Genomic DNA, 21575 nt, shown 5'->3' with positions numbered 1-21575 from the left:
ATATGGGTGTTGAAGTGAACCGTGAACCATGTGACCTTTGAGTGTGTGTAATTACCTAAGTGTAATTACCTAAGTGTAGTTACAGGATGAGAGCTACGCTCGTGGTGTCCCGTCTTCCCAGCACTCTTTGTCATATAACGCTTTGAAACTACTGACGGTCTTGGCCTCCACCACCTTCTCACTTAACTTGTTCCAACCGTCTACCACTCTATTTGCGAAGGTGAATTTTCTTATATTTCTTCGGCATCTGTGTTTAGCTAGTTTAAATCTATGACCTCTTGTTCTTGAAGTGCCAGGTCTCAGGAAATCCTCCCTGTCGATTTTATCAATCCCTGTTACTATTTTGTATGTAGTGATCATATCACCTCTTTTTCTTCTGTCTTCTAGTTTTGGCATGTTTAATGCTTCCAACCTCTCCTCGTAGCTCTTGCCCTTCAGTTCTGGGAGCCACTTCGTAGCATGTCTTTGCACCTTTTCCAGTTTGTTGATGTGCTTCTTAAGATATGGGCACCACACAACAACTGCATATTCTAGCTTTGGCCTAACAAAAGTCATGAACAATTTCTTTAGTATATCGCCATCCATGTATTTAAATGCAATTCTGAAGTTAGAAAGCATCGCATAGGCTCCTTGCACAATATTCTTTATGTGGTCCTCAGGTGATAGTTTTCTATCTAGAACCACTCCTAGATCTCTTTCTTTATCAGAATTCTTTAAAGATTTCTCACATAATATATAGGTTGTATGGGGTCTATGTTCTCCTATTCCACATTCCATAACATGACATTTATTAACATTAAATTCCATTTGCCAGGTGGTGCTCCATATACTTATTTTGTCCAGGTCTTCTTGAAGGGCATGACAATCATCTAAATTTCTTATCCTTCCTATTATCTTAGCATCATCAGCAAACATGTTCATATAATTCTGTATACCAACTGGTAGATCATTTATGTAGACAATAAACATCACTGGTGCAAGAACTGAACCCTGTGGTACTCCACTTGTGACATTTCTCCATTCCGATACATTGCCTCTGATTACTGCCCTCATTTTTCTATCAGTCAGAAAATTTTTCATCCATGATAGAAGCTTACCTGTCACCCCTCCAATATTTTCCAGTTTCCAGAACAACCTCTTATGTGGAACTCTGTCGAAAGCCTTTTTTAGGTCCAGATAGATGCAGTCAACCCAACCATCTCTTTCCTGTAATATCTCTGTGGCTCGATCATAGAAACTGAGTAAATTCGATACACAGGATCTTCCAGATCGAAAACCATACTGTCTGTCTGATATTATATCATTTCTCTCCAGGTGTTCTACCCATTTAGTTTTGATTAGCTTTTCCAATACTTTCACTATTACACTTGTCAATGATACAGGTCTATAATTGAGGGGGTCTTCCCTGCTGCCACTTTTGTAGATTGGAACTATGTTCGCCTGTTTCCACACGTCTGCTACGATTCCTGTACACAGGGATGCCTGAAAGATCAGGTGAAGTGGAATGCTGAGCTCAGATGCACATTCTCTCAGAACCCATGGTGAAACGCCATCTGGGCCAGCTGCTTTGTTCTTCCCGAGCTCCTTTAGCATATTTTCCACTTCATATCAAGACACCTCTATCCGCTCTATGTTGTTCTCTGGAATTCTTATTGTGTCTGGTTCTCTGAAGATTTCATTTTGTACAAACACACTTTGGAACTTTTCATTTAATGTTTCACACATTTCCTTTTCATTTTCCGTGAATCTGTTTCCCATTTTCAACCTCTGGATATTATCCTTTACCTGCAATTTGTTGTTTATGAATTTGTAGAATAGGCCCGGTTCTGTTTTACATTTATCTGCTATCCCTTTTTCAAAATTTCTTTCTGCCTCTCTCCTTACTGCTGTATAGTTGTTTCTCGCATCTTTGTATCGCTGGTATGTTTGGGGGTTTGGCCTCTTCCTATACTGATTCCATTTTTGTGTCTTTTGGTCTCTTGCCCTCTCACAATTTCTGTCAAACCAATCCTGTTTTCTGGCCCTGCATCTCTGTTTTGGTATGAATGTGTGTGTGCCTTCCTCGTATAGTTTTAAAAATTTGGCATACATTTCATTTACTTCCCTGCCTAGCAACAATTCTGTCCAATTACACTCATTAAAAAATTTCGAAGTTCCCCATAGTTGCCTCTCCTTAAATCGAGTTTATCAACTGTTTCAATGTCCCCATTTTCTTCTAGATGATATCTTAAAGCATATTTAATGTCTAACAGGACGTGATCACTCTTTGCCAAGGGAGGAAGGTACTGGATGTCAAAAATCTCTTCTTCTTTCCTGGTGAATACTAGATCCAGTACTGACGGTACATCTCCTTCCCTCATTCTTGTGGCTTGCTTTATGTGTAGATACAAGAATGTCTCCAGAATGAGGTTCACAAATCTGCATGTCGAAAAGTCCTCCGTTCTTGCTTCATAGGCCTCCCAGTCTATTGCTCTAAAGTTGAAGTCCCCCAGTATCAACAGTCGTGATTTATCTTTATCTGCTTGTACAATAATATCTCTCATGACCATTATGAGGCCCTCTCGTTTGTCATCCAGTTCTTCCTTTGTCCACGTGTTGCTTGCTGGTGGGCTGTAGGTATTTACAATTATCAGCTTATCATCCTGATTCCAGACCTGCAATGCCATTATGTCAATATCTCGAGGGTTTTCAAATATTAACTCTTTTACCTTCAGGTGTTTTTTCACCAGTACAGCCACTCCTCCCTTCCTAGTTTTCCTATCACGTCTCCAAACTGAGTAGCCTCTTGGGAATATGACTTCATTTATTATATTTCCTTCAAGTTTCGTTTCTGATAATGCAACAATATCTGGGACCCTAAGCTGGATTATATCTTGCAACTCCAAAGTTTTTGACCTCACTCCATCTATGTTGGTATATACAATTTTCAGGAACATGTTCCCTTTTCCTTTGCTCTTTACTCCCCCTTCCACTACTGATCTTGTTGCTTTGTTTTTATGTACCATTTCACAAGCTTTCCAGTCCCTGTCACTTTGTAAAAAAAAGAATTTCTGTCTTCTTCATTTCTATCCCCATTTAGACGTTTTGCCTCAATTAGGTTCATTTTCAGCTTTTCTCTTGTCTTCCTTGGAGAGGTCTTGTCTTATTGACCAAGATTTGCCAACCTCATCACTCTGCAGTTTCCTGGCATTTCTTAGCACATCCATCATGTTTTTCACTCTATTAAACGTCACCCTTAAGGGGCGGTTCTTTTCTTTCTCATATTTTCCTTTTCTTCTAAAATCACTGACATTTTCCTTTGAGCCTTCTCCTAAACCTACTATTTTCTCTATGATTTTCATCTCTTCTGCCGCTCGGTCCACCCTAGATGAAATTTCCTTCTCTAAACATCCAAAAATGATTGTGTGTGTGTGTGTGTATGGGTTTGGGGTGGGGGGAGAGGGGGAGGTGTATCGGTGGTGGGGGAGGGACCGGCTGACTCCGTAAGCCTAACCACACTCCACAGACCAGTGACCCAGATTTGTTTCTTAAATGTACAGTACATCATCGTATATTTTAGGCAGGATGTGCCTGCAGGCTGGCAGGATGTGCCTGCAGGCTGGCAGGATGTGCCTGCAGGCTGGCAGGATGTGCCTGCAGGCTGGCAGGATGTGCCTGCAGGCTGGCAGGATGTGCCTGCAGGCTGGCAGGATGTGCCTGCAGGCTGGCAGGATGTGCCTGCAGGCTGGCAGGCAAGCTGGCAGGCAGGCTGGCAGGATGTTCCTGCAGGCTGGCAGGCAAGCTGGCAGGCAAGCTGGCAGGCAGGCTGGCAGGATATTCCTGCAGGCTGGCAGGCAAGCTGGCAGGCAGGCTGGCAGGATGTGCCTGCAGGCTGGCAGGCAGGCTGGCAAGATGTTCCTGCAGGCTGGCAGGATGTGCCTGCAGGCTGGCAGGCAGGCTGGCAAGATGTTCCTGCAGGCTGGCAGGCAAGCTGGCAGGCAGGCTGGCAGGATGTTCCTGCAGGCTGGCAGGCAAGCTAGCAGGATGTTCCTGCAGGCTGGCAGGATGTTCCTGCAGGCTGGCAGGCTGGCAGGCAGGCTGGCAGGATGTTCCTGCAGGCTGGCAGGAAACATCCAGAGGATGTTTGCCAGACGTCTTAATAATCAGTTAGGAACAATTAAGGACTTTTATAAAGCAGATCAGGACTTCACTTATTGGTGAGTACAAACAAAACACGGTCGCATTTACGCTATGAACCTGTTGAATTTTTCCCCTAGAGTTTTTTCGTAAATTTTTTCGGAAAAATTTCTTTTTACATTTATAGTTTATTTTTTCCCCTCTATTTCTTGTATACGAACTTACATGTTAACCGACGGGTCTCATCCCCAAGGGGTTCGGAAACCAAGTGGTGCTCTGTGTATATATATATATATATATATATATATATATATATATATATATATATATATATATATATAAATAATATGTGTGTGTGTGTGTGTGCATATCGCAAAAATAAACACGTGATTAAAAATGTGACAATGTCAGACCACGGAGGAAAAATGAAACAGGAATTTCCTTAAGTACTTTCGTATATTAATACATCTTCAGAAGGAGTGATTTTACAGATCGAGTACTGGACATAAATAGACAGGAGAGAATGGTGGAGTGAGTTGAGGTACAATACGTGGACACTGCAGACGGCCTATTGGCCCATCTGATGCAGCAACCACACACAGGCCAACACATAGATAATTATAGCATAAAATAGTAAATATATACAATGAATTAGTGAGACAAATGTGTTCCAATGATCCTACTTAAATCGCCCTTTAATTGATCTATTAAAAATGGATCTAAGCTATATACACCACTGCTAATGTTCAAATTACTTTATTTTGTGGTCTGTATCAAAGCAGATTCAATTATGTTTCTGTTATAGGTGCTTTTACAATTTGTTATTGAAGAAACCATCTCCCAATCAATTTGGTGAGAATCTTCTGAAAGATGAACAAACAAAGCATTAGACAATTGGCCATGTCTTACAGAGTATTTATGTTGCGAAATTCTACATTTCAAATCTTTAGATGTTTGCCCAACATAGAACTTATTACAGTCTGTAATAAGTTTGACTGTAATAAGTTCTATGTTGGGCAAACATCTAAAGATTTGAAATGTAGAATTTCTCAACATAAATACTCTGTAAGACATGGCCAATTGTCTAATGCTTTGTTTGTTCATCTGTCAGAAGATTCTCACCAATATATGTATATATGTAAATATCTGTATATATTTACTATTTTATGCTATAATTATCTATGTTTTGGCCTGTGTGTGGTTGCTGCATCAGATGGGCCAATAGGCCGTCTGCAGTGTCCACGTATTGTACCTCACCTCACTCCACCATTCTCTCCTGTCTATTTATGTCCAGTACTCGATCTGTAAAATCACTCCTTCTGAAGATGTATTAATATACGAAAGTACTTAAGGAAATTCCTGTTTCATTTTTCCTCCGTGGTCTGACATTGTCTCTCATATATATATATATATATATATATATATATATATATATATATATCGTACCTAGTAGCCAGAATGCACTTCTCGGCCTACTATGTAAGGCCCGATTTGCCTAATAAGCCAAGTTTTCATGAATTGTTTTTCGACTACCTAACCTACCTAACCTAACTTTTTCGGCTACCTAACCTAACCTAACCTATAAAGATAGGTTAGGTTAGGTTAGGTAGGGTTGGTTAGGTTCGGTCATATATCTACGTTAATTTTAACTCCAATAAAAAAAAATGACCTCATACATAATGAAATGGGTAGCTTTATCATTTCATAAGAAAAAAATTAGAGAAAATATATTAATTCTGGAAAACTTGGCTTATTAGGCAAATCGGGCCTTGCATAGTAGGCCGAGAAGTGCGTTCTGGCTACTAGGTACGACATATATATATATATTTATATATGTCGTACCTAGTAGCCAGAACTCACTTCTCAGCCTACTATGCAAGGCCCGATTTGCCTAATAAGCCAAGTTTTTATGAATTAATGTTTTTTCGTCTATCTAACCTACCTAACCTAACCTAACCTAGCTTTTTTTGGCTACCTAACCTAACCTTACCTATATATATAGGTTAGGTTAGGTTAGGTAGGGTTGGTTAGGTTCGGTCATATATCTACGTTAATTTTAACTCCAATAAAAAAAAATTGACCTCATACATAGTGAAAAGGGTAGCTTTCTCATTTCATAAGAAAAAAATTATAGTAAATATATTAATTCAGGAAAACTTGGCTTATTAGGCAAATCGGGCCTTGAATAGTAGGCTGAGAAGTGAGTTCTGGCTACTAGGTACGACATATATATATATATATATATATATATATATATATATATATATATATATATATATATATATACAGTGGTACCTCGCATAACGATTGCCCCAAAAGACGAACATTTTGGGTAACGAACGGCCCGATCGGCATCAAATCGTCCCGTATGACGAACGCTGGTTTGAGTAACGTCAACACCACACGGTGGGGTCGCGCTGCTTCTTGCACATTCTTAGACGCCTCCGACGATGCACATAAATTATGTTGTTCTTGTTTAAAGATGCTAATGATGCTGGGATATAAAAGGGTGACTGCTGAGATGTTGCAAAGCATTGACGTTTTTGCAGGAAAAAATAAATGAAATGTCTGATATACAACAAATGTCAAAAAGGTTCGTTCGGTGTTCGGCAGGTAGGCTGCTCCATTATAACAATCTTTCTTTGTTTCAAATGTGTTCCATTTGTTTTGTAATTTTCATTTACGTCTCAATAATGGAGAAGCCTATCTTACATACACTGAATAAACCATTATGACATTTTCCTTTCTTCAAATGTGTTCAATATTTATTTTTCATTTGTCTTATAGCAAAAGGTTCGTTCGGTGGTCGGCAGGTAGGCTGCTCCATGTTTCTTACATACAAAAAACGTAAATAATAAAAAAAATGAAGAATTTTGAAAACCAGTACAAATGTCAAAAAGGTTCATTCGGTGGTCTACAGGTCGGCTACTCCATGTTTCTTAAATAAAAAAAAACGAAAAATAAAAGAACTGTTGAAACAATTTGAAAAATGGACAAATGCCATGAAGGTTCGTTCAGTGTTTGTCGGGTAGGCTGCTCCATTATTGAGACGTAAGTGACAAATACAAAACAAATGGAACACATTTGAAACAAAGAAAGATTGTCATAATGGAGCAGCCTACCCGACAAACACTGAACGAACCTTTTGTTATAACGAATATGAAAGACAAGGGCTGCTGGCTGGGTTAGTACTGCGTGAGCAACCATTTGTAGCACACGTGCCTCTGGCTCTCAAACACCTGTCCCACACGGTGTTGAAAGACTGCGCTCAATCGGTGCAATTCAGACCCTATTGTTTGAAGAACAAGGGGTCATAACATTGGTGAAGCTAGGCGCAATAAGGGCTTAACACGACGGTCGGATGCCAGTGATGCAGCACCTATGAGGATGATACAGCGAGCGTATCCAGTTGTAGCTCTGAGCCCCACCCTTGCCATCTCCAATTTATATAGATGATACATAGATGAATCGTTTTCTGCGTTCAATGATGATGCATCTGATACAAGTAGCATAGATGAACAGTGTTAGCGGCTTCCATGGTGGTGTTGTTCATTGATATTTTCAAGAATACCTGAATCTCTTCCTGACTGATGGACACTCTTTGAGGCTAGCTGAATCTCTTCCTGACTGATGGACACTCTTTGAGGCTAGCTGAATCTCTTCCTGTGTGGGACCTTACAAAGCGATCTTTTCAAGACTATCTTACAAACTGAGCTTTTCCTATAATCATTTCAATACTACCTTATGCTTTACAAGCTTGGCTACATACCACCTACAAGTACTAAAGCCAAGGGTGCACACGAGAGCGTTATTTGCAAGCACACAGAACGATGAAACAGGAAACGAAAATCTATCTGTAGCTGGTGCAAGGAGAGCAAAGTCACGCTGTGTACCATGGACTACTTCGTTGACTATTACACACCTCCAAAGTACTGAGTGTGTAATACAGTGTGTTACTGTGTAAATAGTATGTGAAACTGTACATATTGTAATTTTAGTGAATTTTTACCACGTAATATTGTGACAATAAACATTTATTGTGGACACATTACTGACACATGTATCACAGTTTCATGGAAAATTATGAACATTCTACTGTATACATATTGTAAAGGTCACAAATATGCATCATATACGATAAAAGAAACAAATAAAACCGCATTGGAAATGCATAGAAAAAATATTTGAAAATATATTTGTGGCAACACGCGGTGCTTGAATGGCCTGCGCGACCGTGTCTGGGAGCTTCACACATGGGCGACCAGGCCCTGATGACGTCACAGTGCACCTTGTCCACGCCCTCACACCCAAAGTAAGTGGAATTTGGTAATTACTTTTACATAGACATGTTCAGGGACGGTAATTTATCATTTTGCAAAGAAAAATGATATTTTGGGGAACATTTGATGTCATGCACACTGGGGAATTTCACAATAAACACAGTGCATCACACTGGTTACATGGGGCACACTTGTTTTGTATGACGTCCGTTTCACATGACGAACATGGAACGGATTAAATTCGTTATGCGAGGTACCACTGTATATATATATATATATATATAGATAGATAGATAGATAGATAAATAGATAGATAGATAGATATAGATATATATATATATATATATATATATATATATATATATATATATATATATATATATATATATATATATATATATATAGATAGATAGATAGATAGATAGACACACACACACACACACACACACACACACACAAATGGGAAACAGATACACGGAAAATGAAAAGGAAATGTGTGAAACATTAAATGAAAAGTTCCAAAGTGTGTTTGTACAAAATGAAATCTTCAGAGAACCAGACACAAAAGGAATTCCAGAGCACAACATAGAGTGTCTAGAGGTGTCTAGAGATGAAGTGGAAAATATGCTAAAGGAGCTCAGTAAGAACAAAGCAGCTGGCCCAGATGGAGTTTCACCATGGGTTCTGAGAGAATGTGCATCTGAGCTCAGCATTCCACTTCACCTGATCTTTCAGGCATCCCTGTGTACAGGAATCGTAGCAGACGTGTGGAAACAGGCTAACATAGTTCCAATCTACAAAAATGGCAGCAGGGAAGACCCCCTCAATTATAGACCTGTATCATTGACAAGTGTAATAGTGAAAGTATTGGAAAAACTAATCAAAACTAAATGGGTAGAACACCTGGAGAGAAATGATATAATATCAGACAGACAGTATGGTTTTCGATCTGGAAGATCCTGTGTATCGAATTTACTCAGTTTCTATGATCGAGCCACAGAGATATTACAGGAAAGAGATGGTTGGGTTGACTGCATCTATCTGGACCTAAAAAAGGCTTTCGACAGAGTTCCACATAAGAGGTTGTTCTGGAAACTGGAAAATATTGGAGGGGTGACAGGTAAGCTTCTAACATGGATGATAAATTTTCTGACTGATAGAAAAATGAGGGCAGTAATCAGAGGCAATGTATCAGAATGGAGAAATGTCACAAGTGTAGTACCACAGGGTTCAGTTCTTGCACCAGTGATGTTTATTGTCTACATAAATGATCTACCAGTTGGTATACAGAATTATATGAACATGTTTGCTGATGATGCTAAGATAATAGGAAGGATAAGAAATTTAGATGATTGTCATGCCCTTCAAGAAGACCTGGACAAAATAAGTATATGGAGCACCACTTGGCAAATGGAATTTAATGTTAATAAATGTCATGTTATGGAATGTGGAATAGGAGAACATAGACCCCACACAACCTATATATTATGTGAGAAATCTTTAAAGAATTCTGATAAAGAAAGAGATCTAGGAGTGGTTCTAGATAGAAAACTATCACCTGAGGACCACATAAAGAATATTGTGCAAGGAGCCTATGCTATGCTTTCTAACTTCAGAATTGCATTTAAATACATGGATGGCGATATACTAAAGAAATTGTTCATGACTTTTGTTAGGCCAAAGCTAGAATATGCAGCTGTTGTGTGGTGCCCATATCTTAAGAAGCACATCAACAAACTGGAAAAGGTGCAAAGACATGCTACTAAGTGGCTCCCAGAACTGAAGGGCAAGAGCTACGAGGAGAGGTTAGAAGCATTAAATATGCCAAAACTAGAAGACAGAAGAAAAAGAGGTGATATGATCACTACGTACAAAATAGTAACAGGAATTGATAAAATCGACTGGGAAGACTTCCTGAGACCTGGAACTTCAAGAACAAGAGGTCATAGATTTAAACTAGCTAAACACAGATGCCGAAGAAATATAAGAAAATTCACTTTCGCAAATAGAGTGGTAGACGGTTGGAACAAGTTAAGTGAGAAGGTGGTGGAGGCCAAGATCGTCAGTAGTTTCAAAGCGTTATATGACAAAGAGTGCTGGGAAGACGGGACACCACGAGAGTAGCTTTCATCCTATAACTACACTTAGGTAATTACACACACACACACACACACTCTCACTCTCACTCACTCACTCACTCACTCACTCACTCACTCACTCACTCACTCACTCACTCACTCACTCACTCACTCACTCACTCACTCACTCACTCACTCACTCTGGCTGCCTATCCCCCAACACAATGAATTAAGTAATTCGCTGAAAATTAGTTATAACGTTGTTAATATATTGCAAATAAAGTGCTTTTCCCTTATTGTTAAAGCAATATATCTACAGGGTGTTGATTTCGTGGATGATGGCAGCGCCGACAGTTGCTGGGCTCGGCCGCCATGTCCTCAGCTAAATCCCCAGGAAGAATCACTTGTGTTCCAGCAAATTGATATTGATCATTACATTGGTAAGTGGTGAAAAATGAACTGTAGTCCCTCTTTTGTTTTCAAAGACTGTCAAGAAATTTGTATTTGTATTACTACATTTTTGTCTACCAATTAACTAATCAAACTATAAGTATAGTATTGCTTATAGACTTGCTAGTGGAAGAGAAATTGAACCAGGTTTATAAATAATAATCAATTTTGTTGTTTAAACCAGTGTGTTTTATTTCCATAGCAATGCTACTTCTGTAGTTTATGGTCTTCCACTAAATTTTTCAGACTTAACAAATCATTAATGTTGCTTGTATATTGATTTCTGGGGGAAGCCCTTTGTAGCTCACTGAAGCTACCATCTCCGGTGTGACATCTACTAGGTGCCATCAGTAGTGGAGTTCTCCGGCCTACCAGGGACCCAGCACCAGGACTTGGTCCCTCACAGTGGCACAGGGAGCTGTAACATTTATATATCAAGTTATTTATGCCACTACTGAGGAAGGCACCCAGAAACTCAACGAGTGAAAACAAACTACACCTGACTGCCTCCGAGACCTGCAGACTTGAAAATGGCCATAGAACTCCCAAAACTATGTACACAAACGATCGAAAATGTTATAAAACTATCCCTCGCTCGTTCACCCCACCCTCCTCATTTGGGAAAAGGAGGGGGGGGGGGAGCAGGCCATGGCTCACAAGCTACTCCACCATCAGTTCTCCTCTGATGTGTTACTGGTGTCTGCAACAACTGTTGCAGACAACAGTTGTTGTCTGCAACTGTTGCTCTGGCCCCGATGTTTTTTCTTTGGGTGCTTTCTGTGGGGAGCCCGGGAGCCCAGTCAGCTCCCTGAAGTTATCCAAACTGATATGTGTGTCATGTCTGCTTTACCCACAGCATCGCTGGCGACGTAGGACCTTCCAGAAATCACAAAAAAAGGCACCTGGCCTACAATAATATTGTTTAGGGGTTCGGGAAAGTTAATAATATATATATATATATATATATATATATATATATATATATATATATATATATATATATATATATATATATATATATATATATATTAGTATATTTTGGTAGCAGTCTTTCCTGTAGACATATATTATTAAATATGACCGAAAAAGTAAGATTAATAATTCTAACACGAATTTTCTCAATCTTTCGTACATTACGCTTCACTGTTGGAGGTAAATCAAAAATCAATTCTCCAAAATTCATTTTTATTTCTAGTCTGACGCGACACGGGCGCGTTTCGTAAAACTTATTACATTTTCAAAGACTTTAGTTCACAAATACACAACTGATTAGAACTTACGTGTCTCCGATTTTATATCTACATTTGAGTGAGGTGGGAGGGGTGATGTGGCATTAACACAAGACAGAACAAGAGGGGATATTAATAGGGTATTAAAAGTATCAACACAAGACAGAACACAAACAATGGGTATTGAATAGAAGTGTTTGTAGAAAGCCTATTGGTCCATATTTCTTGATGCTTCTATATTGGAGCGGAGTCTTGAGGTGGGTAGAATATAGTTGTGCAATAATTGGCTGTTGATTGCTGGTGTTGACTTCTTGATGTGTAGTGCCTCGCAAACGTCAAGCCGCCTGCTATCGCTGTATCTATCGATGATTTCTGTGTTGTTTACTAGGATTTCTCTGGCGATGGTTTGGTTGTGGGAAGAGATTATATGTTCCTTAATGGAGCCCTGTTGCTTATGACTTTTTCGGTCATATTTAATAATATATATATATATATATATATATATATATATATATATATATATATATATATATATATATTAGTATATTTTGGTAGCAGTCTTTCCTGTAGACATATATTATTAACACTTTCGCGCTCTCCGCAAAGGTCACTCAGCCAACCGAATGTGCGCGCTGCGTTTTTATCGCTTAAGCGTAAAAACAAAAATGTGTATACTCTTTTTACTCTTCTGACCTTAGTTCTCATGCTACGTATTTCATTTTGGTACCAACGTGTTCGCAATAAAATTCTCTAGAAGAACATTAGTAAAATAAGTCACGAAACATATAGGGATACCAGCACCAAATAAATAACTACGTAGATGACTCGCCGTGAGCGCCCATCAGCAACAAAATGTTTTTACTCTTGGGATTGTAATCACCTCCACACTTGTTCTACAGCGTTAATTTTGGTATCAATGGACTCGCAATGAAATTCCCAACACGGTGATATGAATATAAGCGTAGAATAATGATGCAGCCCGCCCGCAAGAGTGTGGGAAGTGGTGAAATTGTTACCCGGTATCGGTGACGGGACGACGCACGGCGCTTTGAAAGTTTATACTTATTTCACTCTCATGACATTAATTTTCTATGTACGTCATTCATTTTTATGTCAATGTGTTCGCAATAGAATGTTCTATGTGCCCATAGGTAAAAAATATCAACAAAGCGTAAGTTAGAATAGCGACAAATATAAAACAACGCTGGAACATATCAGTGAGCGTCAAACACACATGAAATATTTTTACTTTTGTTATGTTTGTCAAGATTATACTTGTTGCACACAGTTATTTTTGGTTGTATATTGATCGGAATAAAATTCCCTAAACAGACATATGCATATAATACATGATATGGGGGAAGAATTACCAGTATAAACGGCTAAAGTCACCCACCTGCAACCCGTTTGGGACAAAATACCATTTGATCGAAGTTATCCACACCTTTCATGAACTTATTGTACCATGCAGCCTAGTGGTGAGAAAGAGAGCCTCATAGCGCGCAGTTTGAAACAAACCCAAAGTAAATCGGATAAAAATTGAATTTTATACAAATATTTTAAAAGTTGACATAACTTTATGTCCACTATGCGTTTACGTTAGACGAAACCGAACGCGCCGGCGCGTCCAGATAGCGCGAAAGTGTTAAATATGACCGAAAAAGTAAGATTAATAATTCTAACACAAATTTTCTCTATCTTTCTTACATTTCTTTTCACTGTTGATGGTAAATCAAAGATCAATTCTCCAAAATTCATTTTTATTTCCAGTCTGACGCGACACTTGAGCGCGTTTCGTAAAACTTATTACATTTTCAAAGACTTTAGTTTACAAACACACAACTGAAACTGAATAGAGCTTTACACATCTTCGAGGTTTATATCTACATTTGGGTGAGGGGGATGAGGTGAAAAACGAACTTTCAACAATGGGTATTCAATGGTTATTAAATTCCAACACAAGACAGAACACGAAACAATGGGTATTGAATGGGTATTAAATTCAAACACAAGACAGAACACGAAACAATGGGTATTGAATGGAAGTAATTGTAGAAAGCCTATTGGTCCATATTTCTTGATGCTTCTATATTGGAGCGGAGTCTTGAAGTGGGTAGAATATAGTTGTGCATTAATTGGCTGTTGATTGCTGGTGTTGACTTCTTGATGTGTAGTGCCTCGCAGACGTCCAGCCGTCTGCTATCGCTGTATCTATCGATGATTTCTGTGTTGTTTGCTAGGATTTCTCTGGTGATGGTTTGTTTGTGGGAAGAGATTATATGTTCCTTAATGCATGCATAAGCAACAGGGCTCCATTAAGGAACATATAATCTCTTCCCACAACCAAACCATCGCCAGAGAAATCCTAGTAAACAACACAGAAATCATCGATAGATACAGCGATAGCAGACGGCTTGACGTTTGCGAGGCACTGCACATTAAGAAGTCAACACCAGCAATCAACAGCCAATTAATGCACAACTATATTCTACCCACCTCTTGTTGTCCCAGGTTGATGTCACCAGTTTCCAGTTACCCGATTTATAACCATTGATGCCGCCTCTTGCCACTATTCTGTATTTCTAGTATTCTATATTTATAATATTCACTTCCAACTTACATGTTGTTGTGATACCCGTTCCACATCCCTGTTCCACGAATCACCGTTCACTATTTTTTTTTTCCCTAATACACGCATGTACACAAAGCCTCGTTCACTGGCTCACACGCGGTCTGCCGTTTATTCTCTATTTAACACAAAGTTCTATTGTTAATGACTATTTTCAATTTTCCAGCGGGTCACTATGCACTTTGTTATGTCTGTAATCAGTAATCCACGGCAGTAGTCCTAAGAATCCCTGTTAATGTCACGATTTTAACAGAGCGCGCACGGTACGTCTACCCCCTCCCTCGACCTCGACCTGACTTCTAGATAGAAAACTATCACCTGAGGACCACTTAAAGAATATTGTGCAAGGAGCCTATGCTATGCTTTCTAACTTCAGAATTGCATTTAAATACATGGATGGCGATATACTAAAGAAATTGTTCATGACTTTTGTTAGGCCAAAGCTAGAATATGCAGCTGTTGTGTGGTGCCCATATCTTAGGAAGCACATCAACAAACTGGAAAAGGTGCAAAGACATGCTACTAAGTGGCTCCCAGAACTGAAGGGCAAGAGCTACGAGGAGAGGTTAGAAGCATTAAACATGCCAAAACTAGAAGACAGAAGAAGAGGTGATATGATCACTACGTACAATATAGTAACAGGAATTGATAAAATCGACAGGGAAGATTTCCTGAGACCTGGCACTTCAAGAACAAGAGGTCATAGATATAAACTAGCTAAACACAGATGCTGAAGAAATATAAGAAAATTCACCTTCGCAAATAGAGTGGTAGACTGTTGGAACAAGTTAAGTGAGAAGGTGGTGGAGGCCAAGACCGTCAGTAGTTTCAAAGCGTTATATGACAAAGAGTGCTGGGAAGACGGGACACCACGAGCGTAGCTCTCATCCTGTAACTACACTTAGGTAATTACTTAGGTAATTACATATACAGGGGTACCTTGGTTTAAGAATTTAATCCATTCCTAGAGATGGTTCGTAACTCGAAAATTCGTAAACCGAAGCGAATTTCACCATAAATACTGGGAAATGAATTAATCCATTCCTGACTTCCCAAAAACTTCACTTCAAAGTAAATTTTATACCTAATTCACCCAAATCTTCATTACAAAATTATGTTCAAGTTACTACTTACTCTTACTGATGATTCCTGTTGGTGTATGGAAGATGGTGAGGAGGGAGGAGGAGAGGTGTTACTGTTTGGAAGGGAAGTCCCCTTCCATTATACCATCAGGCAGTGAAGATTTCTCTGGAGTACACTCTCAGGCACATTTTGCCTCACTGCTTGATTTTCTTACTTTTCTCACAAGAAAACGTTCCATTGAAGATTTTTTTCCCTTCTTTGCAACACTTGTCTGTAGTGAGGCATCACATTGTCATTAAAAAGATAAATGCAACGGCCTACTACAGCTTTATGTGGGTGATTCTTTTCAACAAAACTTTGTAGTCCTTCCCATACTGCACACATTTTCTTAATTAATGAGGAAGGTACATTCTCTACTGCCTCTTCTTCCTCCCCTGAAGATTTGTTGTACTGCCTAGCTAGTTCAACAGCACGAGTACCATTTTCATGCTTTCAAATGATCTCTGGTTTTTCCTCTATGGTCATTCTTACATGTGATTTCTTGCCTTGAACCTTACCACTGGCTTTCTTGGGACCCATGGCGAGATATATAATAACAACTTTTAAGCTCAAATGGTAAAAAATCCGACAAAAAACTGTAGATTCTTGTGAAGAATTCAGACGGGATAGTCGCTGGGCATGCATCTCAAGGGTGAAGACAACCACAAGCGAGTAAGTCCTCTAACAGGGAGTGATCCCCGAACCACCCAGGGAAGATAACCCTTAGACGCAAAGGCAGTACTTACTAAGCACCTATGGAAAGTGGCCGTAAGGGCATGCTGCTCCTGTACTTGAAACTCCTGGCAACACGCACACATCCATATTATAACACCGCAACAAGGGCGAAAATACCAAAGAAAATGGGGCGATTGCAAAGCTTGACTGCATCAAAGAATTGGATGGGGGCAGCCTGACTTACCCAGGCTGGCTCCTCCTTCCCCCTGAGGTGGGAGGGGAAGAAGGTAGAGCTAAGTAGCGGGGGGTTAGTTGGACGAAGTTTTGCTTGTTTGTTTGCTTTCTGGGGGAGTTCTTTTGTGCTTGTGAGGACGTAGGTTGTACTTTTCAACCAGGCAGTAGTTTGTTTTGACTCGCCTACATTTCTGGGTGCCTTCCCTGGTCAATGGCAAGATGAAATACTTTAAAGGTAAAGTGTTTATGGGCCATTGCTCCCTTTGCCTCTAAGGGGGGCCAGGTTCTGGCTCCTGGTCCCCGGTAGGCATGCAAAGACCTCTGCGAAAGATGACACTCGAGTAGTATGGCACTTGATCAGTAAGATGGCTTCAGGGAGCCGACAGGGCTCCCCCCACAGAAACTGCTTCTGTACTTCAGAACAGAAGGAAGACGAGTTGTATTGCTGTATTCAATATGAGCACTTCTGTTCTCATTGGACTTTATTTGGTAATTTGAATTGGTGAGATTATGTTGTAATAATAATGTTCACTTAGGTATTTTATTGAAGAGTGGATGAAAAAATGGACTTGAAGAGGTATCTAGAAAGGATCTAAATTTTTCCCTATAAACATTATTTTTCCAAACTCTTGTGCTGAGGGTTTTCTGCTATGCATTCCTTGCTAAAATCAAGACCATACTACAGTTTGATTTATGGCTTCTTTTTAATGACCATATTTTAATGTACTGCCTGTTTTTAGGAAACCCCATTGAAGGCATGCCGGGGCAGCAAGCTGGCAGAGTTCCAGTAATGCGGATGTTTGGCATTAATGATGCTGGGAACTCCATCTGTTGTCATGTACATGGATTCTCGCCATACCTCTATGTTACCTGTCCACCAACATTTAATGATTCTCATTTGGGAGAATTCAAGGTAAGATAAATTAATATTAGCACTTTTTATATGGCATGGGTATACAGTAAATTAATTTTTCTGACTAATTCAGAACTGGATCTGATTCTTATCATAAAGTTTAATGTATCAATAATAATAATAATAATAATAATAATAATTGTATATACAAGAAGATACAATGGGTTTGTGAGATTACATAAGATTGGTATTTATACATTTTTGCAAAGCCACTAACATGTATAGCATTTCGGGCAGACACTGGCCATTGTCTTTTCAGAATTTTGTTTGATTACAGTTATTGGGTACAAACTGTTGTCATTTATTCCTGGGGTGCCATTACCTCCCAATATGCCATTCATAGGGCGTATTCCAACTGCTTTCTGATCACCAACTACAGTTACTCTTTAATTATTAGGTATACAGATATTCTGTAAACATCTTTAAAAAGAGACAATTACTGTTGCTTGTTATTACAGAGTGCATATGTAACAATACGTATACCTTTATTCCCTAAAACTTGAGTTTTACACAGTGAAAACTAAACTAGTTGCTGCTAGTTCACTGCAGCTGGAAAGTTATTTATTGTCCTCTTTCCCTATTTTTTCATTAACAGGCATATTCCTCCATTACTTCTCTCATTTTCTTTTGCTTATGTTCATATAACATTTACTCCATTTCACTCATTATCATTTGATTTGTCCGGGTCTCGCATAAACCTAGCACATAAAATGTTTCTTTTGAGAACAGGTCACTTCTTTCTACTACTATTCCCCGTTTATTCCTACAATTTCATACATCCATATGAACACACTGTGTTCAGGGTTTGTGGAAGTCCCTGATATGAGGTAATAATTATATTTTACAGAATTTTTGTTTGAGGGAAGGTTGGTCCTCAGGCCGATCTTATCGCTGTGCCACCACTGCAGTGGAGTACAGAAACACTATTTAATAGCTTTGCAAGAATGTACCATTTCATAACTAACATCTATAGTTCAACAACTCATTGTACCTTCTTGTATGTATATACTGAACAGTATATACATACAAGAAGGTCTTGTATGTATAGGGTTTGGTTTTGTCTTTCTTATTGAAGGTTTTGTCTTTCTTATTTATATATACTGTACAGTATGTATAAATAAGAAAGACAAAATAGTAATTGTGATCTATTCTGCAGTTACAATAGTGGTCAGTGTTTGCCAATACCAGTGGCAAGGCAAGTTATTTTTTAATACACTTACTGATAAAGTTTTCTAGTGTATTGGATTAATTGATGTATTTATTTACAGAATACCCTCAATAGTGTTTTGCTTAATGACATGAGGTCAAACAAGGAGAAAATAACAGATGCTGTGTTAGCTGTTGACATAACTAAGAAAGAGAGTATATATGGCTATCATGAGAACAGGAAAGTGCCATTCTTGAAAATAACAGTTGCTCTTCCAAGATTGATTGCTGCTGCAAAGCGACTTCTTGGAGAGGGAAAAGTTTATATGTCAAGCATTGGCACCCCTATATATGAAGCATATGAATCTAATATTGATTTTGAAATAAGGTTAGTATATTTTTTTTTATTAATATCCATACAGTATATGAAATCTAATTTCTGTATTATGTGATTGCACTGACTATATTCATGCCTTCATTAAACAGTATCTAGCATTGAAAACATTACTAGTGGATTACATTTTTGTCCAACCACTTGGGCTGGACGGTAGAGCGACGGTCTCGCATTATGCAGGTCGGCGTTCAAACCCGATCGTCCAAGTGGTTGGGCACCATTTCTTCCTCCCGTCTCATTCGAAATCCGTTTACAAAAGTGGAAGCAGGGAAGACCCCCTTAATTATAGACCTGTATCATTGACAAGTGTAATAGTCAAAATATTGGAAAAAATAATTAAAACTAAATGGGTAGAACACCTGGAAGAAAACGATGTAATATCAGACGGACAGTATGGTTTTCGATCTGGAAGATCCTGTGTAACGAACTTACTCAGTTTTTATGATCGAGCCACAGAGATTTTACAGGAAAGAGATGGTTGGGTTGACTGCATCTATCTGGACCTAAAAAAGGCTTTCGACAGAGTTCCCCATAAGAGGTTGTTCTGGAAACTGGAACATATTGGAGGGGTGACAGGTAAGCTACTAACATGGATGAAAAATTTCCTAACTGACAGAAAAATGAGGGCCATAATCAGAGGCAAGGTATCGGATTGGAGGAATGTCACGAGTGGAGTACCACAGGGTTCAGTTCTTGCACCGGTAATGTTCATTGTCTACATAAACGATCTACCAGTGGGATTACAGAATTACATGAACATGTTTGCTGATGATGCTAAGATAATAGGGAAGATAAGAAACCTAGATGATTGTCATGCCCTTCAAGAAGACCTGGACAAAATAAGTATATGGAGCAGTACTTGGCAAATGGAATTTAATGTGAATAAATGCCATGTTATGGAATGTGGAATAGGAGAACATAGACCCCACACAACCTATAAATTATGTGAGAAATCTTTAAAGAATTCTGACAAAGAAAGGGATCTAGGGGTGGTTCTAGATAGAAAACTGTTACCTGAGGACCACATTAAGAACATTGTGTGAGGAGCCTATGCTACACTTTCTAACCTCAGAATTGCTTTTAAACACATGGATGGCGAAATACTAAAGAAATTGTTCACGACTTTTATTAGACCAAACTGGAATATGCAGCGGTTGTGTGGTGCCCATATCTTAAGAAGCACATCAACAAACTGGAAAAGGTGCAAAGACATGCTACTAAGTGGCTCCCAGAACTGAAGGGCAAGAGCTACGAAGAGAGGTTAGAGGCATTAAATATGCAAAAACTAGAAGATAGAAGAAAAAGAGGCGATATGATCACTACGTTCAAAATAGTAACAGGAATCGATAAAATTGATAGAGAAGAATTCCTGGGACCCGGAACTTCAAGAACAAGAGGTCATAGATTTAAACTAACGAAACAAAGCTGCCGGAGAAATATACGAAAATTCACTTTTGTAAACAGAGTGGTAGACGGTTGGAACAAGTTAAGTGAGAAGGTGGTGGAGGCCAAAACTGTCAGTAATTTTCAAAGCATTATATGACAAAGAGTGCTGGGAAGACGAGACACCACGAGCGTAGCTCTCATCCTGTAACTACACTTAGGTAATAATTACACTTAGGTAATTACAGTTTGTTCTTTAAACTGGAACATGCTGGAGGGGTGACAGGGAGACTTCTGACATTGATGAACAATTTTCTAACTGACAGACAGATGAGGGCAGTAATAAGAGACAATGCAGCTGACTCGAGGAGTGTTACTAGCAGAGTTCCACAGGATTCAGTTTTTTAATTTGTTAATTTTTTAGAATTCACAATTATATGAACATGTTTGCAGCTGATGCTAAGATACTGGGAAAGATAGGAGATGCAGACGATTGTAATGCCCTTCAAATTGATGTAGATAAAATAAGTGCTTGGAGCGTCAAGTGGCAAATGGAATTCAATATGAATAAATGCTATGTTATGGAATATGGAATTGGAGAAAATAGACCACACACAACTTAAAAATTATGTGTAAAGGAATTAATAACTATAATAAAAACGAGACCTAGGGGTGGTTTTGGATAGTAGACTGTCACCAGAGGAACACATAAAGAACATTGTGAGAGGAGCATATGCATCACTTTCAAACTTCAGACTTGCTTTTAATTACTGTTTATGGATGGTGAAATACTAAAGAAACTGTTCATGACTTTTGTGAGACCAAAGTTGGAGTATGCAGCAGTTGTATGTGCCCATACCTCAAGAAGCACATAAGTAAACTGGAAAAGGTGCAAAGGCATACTACAAAATGACTTCTGGAACTGA

The 21575-nt window shown here is 38.9% G+C and overlaps 1 protein-coding gene across 5 annotated transcripts in view; it reads left to right on the top strand.

Moving 5' to 3' along the window:
* PolD1 (DNA polymerase delta) overlaps positions 1-21575 on the top strand; it is a 163097-nt gene that overhangs the window by 35021 nt on the left and 106501 nt on the right. For all 5 annotated transcript variants that reach the window (XM_045763369.2, XM_045763378.2, XM_045763359.2 and 2 more), the window contains exons 4-6: positions 10794-10914; positions 17554-17726; positions 18995-19260. In XM_045763369.2, the coding sequence (XP_045619325.2) occupies positions 10794-10914; positions 17554-17726; positions 18995-19260 (560 nt within the window). The remainder of the gene's footprint in view (positions 1-10793; positions 10915-17553; positions 17727-18994; positions 19261-21575) is intronic.

This window comes from Procambarus clarkii, chromosome 14, assembly GCF_040958095.1.
Source record: "Procambarus clarkii isolate CNS0578487 chromosome 14, FALCON_Pclarkii_2.0, whole genome shotgun sequence".
NCBI lineage: Eukaryota > Metazoa > Arthropoda > Malacostraca > Decapoda > Cambaridae > Procambarus > Procambarus clarkii.
This window is presented reverse-complemented; position numbering and strand designations above follow the sequence as displayed.